We start from the raw sequence: 14,062 nt of genomic DNA, 5'->3' as shown, positions 1-14,062 counted from the left end.
CTCCCGCGCCCCGTAATGATAACAAGGGTTTAATTTATGTGAGTGCAAAGAGAGGGTTTTTTCAAATTGTTCATGCTATTTCAGTGTGTTTTCCTCGTATCATGGCATAATATTTGCATTTATTTTTGAATAGGAATGAAAATTTTAAATACTTTTCCCCTTTTTTTTTCTATTACTTCGAGAACCTGTCATTCTTCTAAAAGGACGATAAGTTACGAACTGATTTTGTGCATGGTTCCTTAAAAATTTGAATTCAAATATGTCCTTGAGTTTTGCTCTGCAAATGTCAATTGTTTTGTGTTAGTAATATTTTGTGTTAATAAGAGTTTTTTTTCTTTAAATATAAGTTGGACTCTTTTCTTTTTTTGCTTTAAACTATCAATATCTCAACTCTGCATCTGACTTTGACCATTTTTGCAGTTGGAAGTATGCATCTAGGACTAACGGTTGTGAAAATAGAGATTTTAAACGGGAACGCCCTGTATATTACCGTCAATGTATAAAGCTAACCATATTCTGTATAAACTTTTTCTTGAACAAAAAGCGTTTTATAGAATGTCAGATACCATACATTGTGGATAATTCATTAAAAATAAACAGGGTCAGTTAGGGCATGGTCAAGAAACAAAACTACAATGTTTTACCTTTAGATCCTTTGCCTTCTTTTGGATGAATTCAGACATAAAACTTTGTGCATTGTGCCCAAAACTTAACACTCTCTGAGAATAACTGGGTTAGTAAAGGGTTTCTCTATGACTGTTAGCAAATAAAATTATTTTTACATTCACTTTAGAGTCATTTTTTTACCCCGAGACTAAGAATTAATGGAAAACTTCATTTTACCCTATGTCGTTAATGAAGATAGATAATAGTACACAACCAATTTTGAAAATTAAGAACTTAGAAACCAACAGTACGCAACCTGCGGTGTGGGCCGTAGGTTGAATGCTACCCGCTAATTATATCAAATGTAATTTGAAAATATTTTAAGAGAAAAAATCATACCTTAACAACGTTTACTCCGTTTGGAAATAATAAGGAAGGGTAACTGTCATTGAGTTGAGTTTGATTACATACCTAGTAGTTTTGCGAAATTATTCCAACTCAAACCCACACAAGTGATATGTTTTTTTTTTCACTGGACCCTCTTAAACAAGTAAACAGTTTCAAAGTCTCTCCTTTATTTATCAGAGCTACACTATACGAAGATTTAGCAGAAACGTTTTGCTTATCAGCAGCAATTTGTCACATTTTCTCTTGGGGGGGGGGGGGGGTACGTGTGTGTGTTTGAAGACGATGGTGATTTTCCAATTTTAGACCTTTGTTTGTAAATTATCGCTACTTATTAATTTATTTTCTTGCATCCGATACCTTTTTTTGGGCGTATTTTTAAATTTTTAAACGTGAATGTTTTATTTATTGTTTTACACTTTTGGTCATTTTTGCTCACATCTATCTTAGAATCATACAGTTTTACACAAAATTCGACAGAGCTATGGGATTGTAAACCACACTATCACTTCTTAAAAAAATTATTTTATTTAAAGCGAAAATAGCATAAAAATTTTAACACTAATCGAAATTATATTTTTAATCTGAGATAGTATTTGCTCAAAACTTATAAACCAAATAGAACGGCTAAAAACAATGCATTAAAATATTGAAAATAAAAAGTAAATATTATTAAATTTTAATTAAAAGGTAAGTTTTTCAATATGCACGCGGTCTATCTCATTTATACACATACCCATGTGGGATTCCAAGGTACTTTTTGCGCTTCAAAATAAAAAATTAAGATCATGAGAAATAAATGAATACCTTTGTGCTGAGAAATAACAGGAAATATCCAACGTCATTTAGCAAATAAACGGATTACTGAATACACGTTAGTATTGCTTAACACTGCTGGAACTCCAATCACTACTTTGATTTCAACTCTTACAAAATTATCCAGAACTGCCCGAATTCGTCAGATTTTTATTTTTGGAAGTCTTTTCACATTCTAAAGAATCGTTCTAATCCACTTAACGATCTTAAAGCCATTTCGTATTTTTCTGCAGTTTGGCATCCATTCATTTAATTGGTTTATTTTCACCCTCATCTTTGAACTCCAATGGTTTTTTGTGTTTCAGGTGTTTATGTTATGTTTTTCTAAATAATTTTTCCCCCGTCTTTACGCTTCCATTTTTGGTTTTAATTTGCACATGTTTTCCTTTTTTGCTGTTTTCCCGCATTCCTGTATTTTTTTCTTCCTTTATGTAAATGTGACAACTGGTTTGTCGCAAATTGTTTTCTAACATGAAATCTATTGCTATACGTTTACTTAAATGAAATAACGATATAAACTAGTTATTTCATTTGAGCAGCAAAATGTTTACGGGATTTTTAAATAAATTTGTTATTTAACGGTGTTTTCTAAAAGGAATCATTTAATAAATTTCGACTCTGAGTGTCATTTTGTCTTGCTTGTTTTTGTATTTTGGGGGTTTTGCTATTTAAACAGCCTGCTGTTCATTTTCATTGCTTTTACCGGATGTCTTTACATCCAAAAGCTCACAACTTTGAATTAAAGAAGCTGTTCCTGGAAACCCCAGAACAAGTGTATTCAGTTTTGTTTACTTGTGCTGAACAACGTTGGATATTTGCTGTTAGTTAAAATCATGTTTGCGTTACTGTTCGATCAATGCATTTAAATTCTTTTTCGATTAAAGAATATCTATGTTTAATCAAAAATTTTAATTTTAGGAAGTGGAGAAAAAATGCCTTTGATATCTAAAAATGGATCACTTGTATTTGAGTCACTTAAAGCAGACGACGAAGGAGAATATGAGTGTAAGGCATTTAACAATGTAGGTGCAAGTTTAGAAAAAGTAATATCGCTTTCAGTTATTGGTGAGTATTGAAAAGCTGTTTTACTGTTTGCTAATGTAAAATTCTCAAACCGGTTGTAAGAAAAAATAATGCTTAGAACATGTACAAATGCTTTATCTATAAATAAACTTTTAAATTGTATAACCATGTAAGTTAACTATTTTTTTTTAATAATTGTTTGTTTTTGTTTCACACAAGTAAAATTTTCTGAGCATGGAGTCAAATTTCATTTTAATATTACTGGTGCGCACAATTACTTTGTATCTTACTGTCATAACTCCCCCATTTACTAAAAACAAGCATTAAAAGTATTCGATGGCATTAACGACATGTATGTTTCTTCGTCCCTATTTTTTGAATGCAAATGATTAACTTGGTATTGTAGAAGACAGTGCGTTTTTCATTATTTTTTAAGAAGCAGTTGCATTTGAATATTAGTTTTTGGTTAGTCTTTTTATAATATTTTGCTCATTTCGGGTGATTTTATTTACAAGTAAATCCAAAATGTCTTTAATTTGCTTTAAAATGTTCTCTGTTATTCAGGACTCACGTCAGAATAATAAAAAAAAGGTGAAATGCACAGTAATGCTCGTCAACTTAGAAGTTGTTTTCAGTGTTACTTTATGAACGTTTTCAATTTTGCTTTTATGTTCCATTAACAATTTACAGAATTCTCCCATATATTTATAGTTTGGAGAAACCTCTTCGATTGCCCATTGTTATTCTAAGAAAACGGACGTGTGACTTTTTTGCCCATTAGTATGCATGTGAGAAAAATGTGTGTGAGTGAACGCGTTTGGTTTTCTAATTGTAGTGTATTCATGTATCCTTTGTTCAACTTTCTTCGTATTTATTGCTTCTTCTGTGAATGATTTTATTTTAAATTATATTGCGATAAAAAAACCCTGAACATATTCTTCGCCATTTTCTGTTGCAATTTTGTATGCCAATATATATGGTAAAAGCAATTTTAAAATAAAAAACAGCAAATGTTTTGTAATAAGAAATATGTACTATAATTGTAAATTATAAAGGAAAATCAAATAAAATCATTCTCAAAACATGTTTTTATGAATGCACTTACGGAAAATATTAATTGTGCACTATTTTACTTTGATTGTTGTATTCATATATCGAACATATTCGTGTACTTGATCTCACTAGTTTATATTACTTAGTCTGTTTATTCTACTTTTATTAAGCAATTGCTTTTCGTGTTAGCTATATTTGTATACTATATCGTTTTAGAATGCAGCATCATTTTAAATAAATAATGCGACAAAATATTTTGAGACCGTTTAAGTAATACGATGCGTTAAAAGCTATAACATTTAGTATCATTTTCTGACACTGTATGGCGCCTGTTGTTGAAGCCAATGAAAACGAAAAATTTGTCTCGATCGTATCCAAGAAGAATTCTTCAACGACATCCTATTTGCCTACTTTGCCCGCAATGGAAGAAGCGTTATGATACACTTTTTTCCATCTTGTAATTATTTTTTTTTCAGAGATGTTGAAATTTTTATCATGCACAATTTTATATTTTTGGCGAGAAATACTTTTCAGGGTCAATAGCCTACTCTGTGTAACATTAGTTCTCTTGTGGCTGCGAGAAAACTCCTATGTATTAGGAGAAAATGGTAAGTAGTGAATTTTTAACTTCGTTAGTGCTGCTTTACTTAACCACCTTTATGTCAATTGAAGTTAAAATTGTTCAGAAACATTCCTCCTTTCTAACAAATTTTAAAACATCTGAAACATTAATGATATACTATGTATACTGAAACATAAGCATTGAATTAGAAAAACGTATTTCATGTTTTCATACTGTATGAAAATGTTTTCATTTGTTATTTATTTTATTTAATTTCCCATGTAAGATGTTTTTCATTTTTAAGAATTCGCATTATTTGTTTTTACGACATGCATTTTTCATTTTCTCAAAATAATATGTTTCTTAAAGACCTTTCACTTAAACCAAAAATTCTCAAATAGTAGCGATTTCGCATTCTTTTGTTAAATGAGGATTTAAAATATATAAAGCTTACACGTTATATAGTACAAAGAGTACAGTCATATAAAATATAAATTCTTTGAGTGTTAATCTGAATAATCTTTGACAAAGAAAGTTTTCTGCATCAAAATATGAAAGTGAAGGCTGAAGCGTTTTTAAAGTCAAAAGAAAAAAAAAGAAAAACCAAATATTATTGTTTTTATAAATTACAATGTTAACTATCAAGTTGACAAATATAAACTAATTATTTCATCTACTTTTATGTTCTTTCTACTTTGAGGTGTTTAACTCAATGAATCTGGGATTTGATTTTTTTTTTAAATTCACCCTCAAAAAGGAGAAGAAAAGAAGAAAAAAGTTATATTAACGTTTTACTTGGAAGTTTTGATTCCTAAAGATTCAATGTTAGCATTACGCCACAAAACAGTAATAAAATGAAATTACATTTAACCAGTTCTCAATAAAGAATTCCATGAAAAAAAAATCAATTTGATGACTTACAACTTTTCTTACAACTCGATCTTACAACCTTTTTTCTGTATTGGAAGGAGAAAATAGGCTTCAATTTATCAATTAATGAATAACTAAATATATATTCTCCTGTTTCTGTTTTCTGAATAGTAAAAAAGAAAAATGTTGTAAGAGTGCCAGTATTTTGTATTTTTAAATAAATTTAATAAAAAATAAATACGTTTTAGACATACACTTTTTTACGTTAGGTAAATTTTGCTACAACTGGATATAGATACTGTTTTCTTTTCTTTGAAAGAGTGTTTTTAACAGCTTCAGATAATAGTTATAATTTATTCAGACGCGTTAATCTTCAGGAGTAACTCTGATATATCCGGTACAAATATTTTATAAAATTTAAATTGAGCTATCTTTTAACGCATACACATAAAGAAAATGAAGCATTATCTCCTTTCTCAATAAATTTTGAATGTTCCTTCAAAGTTGATCGTATTTCAAAGCAATATGTGTCATTACTCTTGAAAAGATGCTTATGTATTACCGTAGAAACACTTTATACATTTGCATGCTTATTTAGTGAGCTTTATCTCTGAAAAGCTATTTTCGCTTAATTTGCTAACTTTAGAAGTTTATGTTTGTAATTGTTGCAAATCATAACTAAAATTTATTAACAAATAGTTTTTATGACAGGTGAACCTGAAATTCAATCTTTTACGTTACCATCAAGGCTTGCTGAAGGTTCAAGTGCGAAAGTGTTATGTAATGTGGTTCACGGGAAAAAACCGCTGGAATTTCAGTGGTTCAAAAACGGAAAAACTTTGAGAACCACGGCAAAAAATATGCAGATATCTGTTCAAGATGACTTTTCCATGCTTTTTATTAGTAATATAAAACCGAAAGATGCCGGTAACTACACGTGCATGGTCAAGAATTCAGTTGGGTCTTCTAGTCACTCTGCTCAGCTAATTATTCAAGGTAAGTAATTAGATCTTTTTTATTTTGATCGAACACTTGCTTTAAATGTCTTTAAAAAATGTATTAGTCACTATTCCTGCTAAGTCATATGAAAGTGACCGACTCCGGCTCGGCAAGCACTGTTGAGTTTCAGACTTAAAAGGAAATGACCGACTCTGACTCTATGAATTATAAACCTTTGACTCCCGACCTTGACTCATTTACCTCGAAATGAGCCCTGACTCCGACTTTGCAGTCATGTTAATCGCGACAAGTTACTTATTTTTTTGTATGGTTTTGAAAGACTAATTACTTTTTGTTCTAAAATTATTCATGTCGTTATTATTTATTATCTGGAAGAATATTTATTCGTTCACTTATTTTAAACTTAAATAAAACTTAAAAATAGGTGAAATTGGAAGGTATAACATAACAATAGATTCAAAACATAAAATAATTTTAGTTTTACATGTAGGTTTCAAGGTCATAACTGCTAGAAAATCTATTTTAATACGTTGATACCTATCCAGTTGCTAATTTACTTCCAATTCTTTAAGCATAAAATAAATTTGTAAAAATTAATTACAAAAAAGGCATTTATGAATGAATTTTGAGCCACTAATTACGTTTTCATAGCTGCTATTTCTGTGGTTTGACTTCTAAAAATGGTATCTTTTAATCCGTTTAAACTAAAAAGATCGAAACTATCTTAATTTCTTATGTTGTAAATTCTTTGTACGAAATTGTAAAGAACAAGAATAGAAAATTTTCTGGTCGTCTGTCGAGTAGGAGAAAACTCGCCTAATTTCTTTCTAACCAGCACTTTTTATAAACTCAAAAAAGGAACTAAACAATAAATCAGCTTTAAAATCGCTACTAAAACATAAATGATCAGTTAAAACAAAGGTAAATTAAACTAATCAATGGCATTTAATGATAATACGAGTGGGGTTGGGGAAATTGGTGATCAGGTGGCGAATAACGCTAATACATCCTGTCCCCAGCTTTTTTTATTTAATCACCCCGTGGCAAGCGGTGACCACTAATTTTGATCTTTAATAAATTGCAAATTATTTTTATTTTGTGTAAGCACCGATAGGTATGTGAAAAATAGCTCTTTATCGGGAATTCTCAACTGCTGGTCCAGCACCCTTTCATAGAAAAACTTTCTCAGTTCTCAGATACTTTTTCTTGTCCAAGTTGAAGTTTTTCCTTCAATTTGTGATTTTCATAATTGTCTTCGATTTTTCTTTATTTTTTTTAATTATCAAAAGCTACAATTGTTAGTAATCGTTACATTCATTCTCGTAATAATTTCGTAACTTCTGGTAACATGTCTTCCATACCACGTTTTTTCTCCTTAATTTTAAAAAACTCTCACTGCGGTTCGAGATTCTTTTCATAAATTTTTACCTCTCCGAAATTCTAAAATAGTTGAGAAACTCTGTTTAAAATAATATCATTAACCAATTCAATAATGTATTTACATTTTTTAGGAAACATCTTGTAACAATATACATTATATATGTAAAATTAAAATATGAAGACCAAAATGTGCGTACTTCTTTTAAACATACCCTTTTAAATGCAAACGGATGTGATATTATGGATGTAGAGGCATCCGACAAATTCTTTTGCTGAACGTCTTTAAAGCTAAATCTTTTTCCATTAAAGTGGTTTTCCTTAGAGCCCTAAAACACGTGCATACAATTTTTATTTTATATTATCTTTTGCAATTTTTCTACATTTTTATCTATAATTTTATCTAGGTCCAAAGGTATTCTGTCACTTTTTACGTTTATAAATTATTTCTTTTTCTTTGTATTCTTTGCATTTTAGGACATCTTTATTCTTGCTGTTTTTGTAAATGGAAATAGTTGTATTTTAAACAGTTAACATTTTACTTCATAAAATACTTGAGAATTTGGAAGTGCTTAAATACATAAATATTTCGAATAAATTCACCGAAAGATTTTCGCTAGTACATAAATAAAAGCTATTTTTGCAACCGGATCATTTTTACTCGCAGCACACAATTATTTTATTATAAAATCATTGCGTTTCTTTAACGTATCTCTTGACTGATTTTTCAACATATGAACACATTGTGTATTCATTTTTTCAGCTCCTCCATCATGGCTTCAACACCCAACTGATTCTACAGGCGTGTACGGATCGTTCTTGTCGCTTCCCTGCACAGCTGCTGGTCTCCCTAAACCGCGAGTCACGTGGTTCAAGGGTGCTGACGTCATCCAGCGGGAGGCCGGTCGTGTTGTTGCCCTTGGCAACGGCACTCTCACCATCAACATCCTGAATGAAGAGGACGAAGGCTTGTACAGATGTACGGCGCGTAACGGAGTAGGAGACGGACTAATGAAAGAAATAAATATTATTGTCAATGGTAAAACAGTGGGAGTTGTTTTTTTTCCCTCAAGTACGTTATGGGACAAATTGAACATCGTGCAAAGTGTACCTATGTTAACTTATTCGGATTATTATTCATGATCATTTTGCATTGTTCAGATCATTACTTTTTCTTGCTTGATAATGAAAATAGCAAAGTCAAACAATATTTTACTTTGAACGATTGTAAACTGTATTCAGAAAATGGATTCGAACTATACATACAATAAAAAAAATTCCCCGATATATTTCTTCCGCGTGTCACAATTTTATAAATATAATTTTCAAACCCACCAAAAAACATCAAATGTAACTTTTCAAATATATAAAAATGTATGCAAATCTGTTTTGACACAAAAATATAATTCAATAATATATATATATATATATATTTTCGTACGTGCAAAGTATTATATTTTCAGGAAAATGCTTACAAATAAGCTAAAAATATTATTTTTGCTTTTCATAACTATTCTTGCACCGTAAAATAAAAACTGAATCATTTGATTTAACTTGTGTATCCTAATTAGATTTTGTTTATTTTACAGGTTAATAACCAATGAAAATTCAAGGATATTTATTCTTTCTTTCTTTCTTTATTTATTTATTTAATTATTTATTTTTTGATTCACAGCTGTATTTTTTCCTAGTTTGTTAAAAATATCTGTTACGAGCTTGTAAATCCATCTAGGTTAAAACTGATTAACAATCCGTTTCTTATTAATTTGATATTTTTATCCTATTTCCCATTTAACGTTCCTAAGGAACATCCCTACAGTTTTTTCATATTTATTTTGAATTCTTATAGTTCAATTTTTTTTTCTTAAATTGACTATGAATTTTTCTACTTTCAGTTCCAGCACGATTTGATGATAAATTCACAGTAATAACGGTCAAGAAAGGTGATAGTGCTAGTCTTAGGTGTGAAGCTGTGGGAGACCAACCTCTTTCTGTTAATTGGAAAAGGGATGGAAATGAATTGAGAAAAATCAATGGTGGGCGGTAAGTCAAAACAGCTTCTTCTTCTTTCCATTAAGTGAAATGTATTGTAATTGTTTCAGAAATTCAATTTCTTCAAATACAAACTCAGTCCTTTTAAAAATGTATTATAGTTAAATACTTCCTCTTTTTTTCTTCGGAAAAAATAAAGTTGAGATGAATTTTCTCGCACTGCAAGATAAACTTAAATACGATTTATAAACAAAATTAGCCCCTGATAAGTATTTTCGATGTACGTTTTTCTTTTCTAGGTGTCATACTCCTGAATGAAACATTATTACGTTATCTATACCCTTTTCACACAGTAAATTATAAAAATTATAAAAACTCTTTATACATGAACAGGAAGAATCAGCACAACTATAACCAAAGGCAAGCAATAAAACTGTAGACATGGACTTCAGGAACACGTGGGACCTTTATATCTATCCATGAAATTAACTTTTTCGCACATGATATTTAAAGTGTCAAGTACCACAATAAAGGTTCAATGTAACTTTGAAACCTGCGTTTGCAATTTTGTTGTCTATTTGTACTTTTAATGATGCGCATTAATTATTACTAGAAAATCGAACGGCAAGTTATGACGGGTGAAAATTGCTCCTATATTTGAGCGAAGCAATTGCCTATTTGCTGATATTTTGACAGTTGAAATTTTGACCCTAACTCCAGTAGAATCAACCCTAAACTCCAGTAGATAGCGTTCATTGTTGAAAACGTTTGTTTCTTCATTCCCATGAAATGACAGGCTCAGAAGTAAAACAGTTAAGTTACCGGATCCAGTTCAGCCTCATCAAAATAAAGCATTTGCATACATGTCAAACATTACCAAAAATTACTATTATATCATTCTGCCGTGCATAATTAATGTCATTATCGCACAATGTATTTATCTTATTTCATAATTTAAAACCTGAAACAGTGAATTACTAAAAATGTTCTCTTAGGCTCTATGCTTGTTTCCTTGATTATATAAGAGGTTATTTCAATTTGATCCTTGTTTCATTTTTGTCATCTTGATTAAGCCATGACCGTGCTAAGCGCAAACTTTGTATCTGCATCTGAGTTCAAAATGAGTAATTGCCGTTTAAAGTTGTGTGCCTTGTGTGTACTTGATACAGAAACAACTTATTCAGAATTTTTAAAACAATATTTCCCATTCACAAATGACCACAAACACTATTTAGGTAAAATAGTGTAACAAAGAATTACTTGGTGATCTTAACTCAATTTTGATAAAAAGTGCAGATACGACTTTTGTGCTTAGCACGGGAGTATAGGGATTGGTCATGTGTAATATTTAAAGTTAATATTTGTAAGAACATTTAATGTCGTAAACAGTTCATATGAAATGGCCAAAGCGGGGTGAAATACAAGCCGCACATCAAAGCGTCCTTTTAGTAAACGGTTACATATATATGATTTGAAAACATATTATGGGTTCAAGATTAATTTATCAAAAAAAAAAAAAAAAAGTACTTTCGAAATATAGAAGAATTTTCTGTATTTATTAATGAGCTAGTTTCAAATATTATGCAGAATATACTTGAAAACGCACTATCAAGGTTTAATGAGGTATTTGAAACCAAAGAAATGTCCTTACTCTGAGCTCTGCTATAAAAATGTCAATTAAGTGACTAAAATGTTTTGTTACTAATTAAAACTTAATTAAGCGCTTCACAATAAGAATAAAATTTTTGTGAAAATATGTCTTGGCTTTGGAGTTATTAAATATTTTTTTTTTTAACTTTCAGTAGTTATTCTCACTGGATTTTATAAGTTTTTTTAAGGCTCTGAAATATTCAAGTAGTTGTAAATAAAATAATGTCGGAAATAAACCACAGCTTTAAAAATATTTTTTATTTATCTGCAAAATAAGTTAATGAAGTACATGCGTCTCTCAACAGATATGAAATATTTGAAACCCTCACACCAAAAGGCTTGAAATCAGAGTTGGTTTTACGTGAGGCTGATCGAGTAGATGGACAGTTGTATACATGCCTAACAGAAAACCCGTACGGAAAAGATGAGAGAAATATTAAACTTTTGGTCATGGGTAAGTAAGCTATTTAAGTTGACAGCATATATTTACATAAAAAAGAAAGAAAAAATACACTAACATGAAATACTGCCGTTAAATCAAACAAATAGTTTAAAAATCGCGGTCAGATACATTTACCTCGTTTTAAAAGAGATCTATCCGTGATACAAAATCATGGATCAAAGTATGATAACTTTTGATGATTAATTTATCTCTTCCCGTTCTGTAGGATAATGTGGAAAAAGTGAAATAGAGAGAGAGAGGAGCAAAAATTAAACGGTAAAACATTGCAATGTTGGTCGGAAAACCTAACTCGCAATTTTGTTTATTTTACGATACATGTTTTAGATTTTAAGCTAAAAATAGCTACCACTGAAGATAAATAAATGTACTTGATATTACAAGCCAATTTCAAAATTAGATCCTGGGCAATTCCACGGTGTCGGACGTAGAATTTGTACGAAATTTACCAATAAAGGTTCATATTTTTCAGAGTTAAAATGGATGAACTAAGCGATTTTTTTTTTCAATACTTATATATGTAGGAACAGTATAAAAACTTATGGAATTTCTGGAAAAAAAATCAAACTATAAATATTAAAAATAAAAAACCTCATGGTGTCGGACGTAGATGAAAGGGGAACTGAAAATTGACTTACGTTGAAAAAACCCAAGTTTCAGCTCAATGAACTGTTTTCAGATTTTTTGACTACTTGAATGTTAAAAAGCAAAGCTGAAATATGAATAATTTTTCCTTTTTCACCAAATTAATTCACGAATAAATAGCACAAAAAAATTTTCCCCTTGGTGTCGGACGTAGAATAGTTGGTGTCGGACGTAGAATGTGCAAAGCAGACAACGTCCGACATGAAATGAACATCTTAAAAAGCTGTTTAACTCTTAATTTGTTTATATAATTATATATTATGGTATTTTAAAGCATAAAAAAGGGGAAAATATGCATAACAGGGATGTGTGCAGAATTTTTCCCATGGTTCCATTTTTTGTGAAAAATCAAATAATTTTGTTAAAATTGAAATAATTAGAAACTCCAAATTTTATTCAAAAAGAATGTAGGGAGGGGGGGGGGGTCATGGCGCAAGTTATGTCATAGAACTTGATTACAGGGAATGTTTTTCAAGACATTTCTTTGTTTTTCTGACAAAATATTCTTCTTCTGGGTGTTCTTGAGGAATTTGGGTGGGAGGGGGGCAGGGGGGATCCCATTGCTTTTGGGGAGATGGACACCCCTAATGTATCGATATCTGTATACCATTCCAGGAAATTTGTATTTTAAGGTTTCACTCATAAAATAAGGAAAATTCTATAACAAGAACAAGAGAGATTAGACGCATTTTGTCAAGGTTTTTTTTTTCTTTTTGCAATCTCTATGTGGAAAACAAAAAAACTCAATCTTTAGGGTGAAAAAGAAATGAAGATTGATTTATAGAATTTTAATGAAGAAAAATCTAACTTCAAAAAATAATAAGAAATTTGGATGTTGGTTACAAATTGCTGAAAACAAAACTGAGCATTTTGAGGCACAAGCAGGGGGTGTTATGAGTTCACCAAAAATACCTGAGAGTTTTTAAGTGAAAACTGGGGAAGGGAGGAGTGTTATTTTTGAACTAAGACCCCTAATGCTTCTTACATATTCATAATTTTATACATAACTACGTTAATCGCTATTGATAAACATATGAGACTCATTTCTTATCTTCAGATATTTTCTCCAGTCAAAATATTGTGTATATGTTCTTTAAATTTATGTTATGTAAAATACAAATATAACTAAATAGTTAGGCATGCATAGCATGTGTGAATTATTTACATAACCAGGAATTTTCGTATACTTATGAACCTAGTTTCAGTTAGGAAAATATTGGTGTCGGACGTAGAAATTTTTCTGACCATTTATTTAAGCATAACTAGTTTTTTGAAATTTAATTTAAATGATTATTTTTAATTGCATATAAAATCTTTATTTGCAGACAAAATATTTTGTAAAAATCTCCACTCAGTTTTACATAATATAAACTTCCAGCCAATTTGGTGTCGGACGTAGAATTACAAAAATGCCTAATATAAAAAAATCCCTAAAAATTAAGTTTTGCAGCTAAAGTGCAATTTTTTTGTATACAATTCTTCTAGAGAGTTCCAAGAAGCATATTTTAGAGAGAGTATTTGAAAAATGCTACAATGTAAGTATAAAACAGCCATTCTTAAGTCATATAAAAAAAGTTACTCGTAAGCACATGCTCATAACAAACTGATTTGAAGCCTCAGAACTCTAATTAATTTTGCTTTTG

General features: G+C 30.2%; 1 protein-coding gene across 1 annotated transcript in view; it reads left to right on the top strand.

Moving 5' to 3' along the window:
* LOC129234365 (cell adhesion molecule DSCAM-like) overlaps positions 1–14,062 on the top strand; it is a 76,638-nt gene that overhangs the window by 38,934 nt on the left and 23,642 nt on the right. Inside the window, exons 19-21 of the mRNA XM_054868358.1 lie at positions 2,746–2,892; positions 9,568–9,715; positions 11,620–11,768. Of these exons, the coding sequence (XP_054724333.1) occupies positions 2,746–2,892; positions 9,568–9,715; positions 11,620–11,768 (444 nt within the window). The remainder of the gene's footprint in view (positions 1–2,745; positions 2,893–9,567; positions 9,716–11,619; positions 11,769–14,062) is intronic.

The sequence above is a fragment of the Uloborus diversus genome, chromosome 1 (assembly GCF_026930045.1).
Source record: "Uloborus diversus isolate 005 chromosome 1, Udiv.v.3.1, whole genome shotgun sequence".
NCBI lineage: Eukaryota > Metazoa > Arthropoda > Arachnida > Araneae > Uloboridae > Uloborus > Uloborus diversus.
The sequence above is the reverse complement of the archived record's forward strand: the minus strand, read 5'-3'. Positions and strand labels throughout refer to the sequence as shown.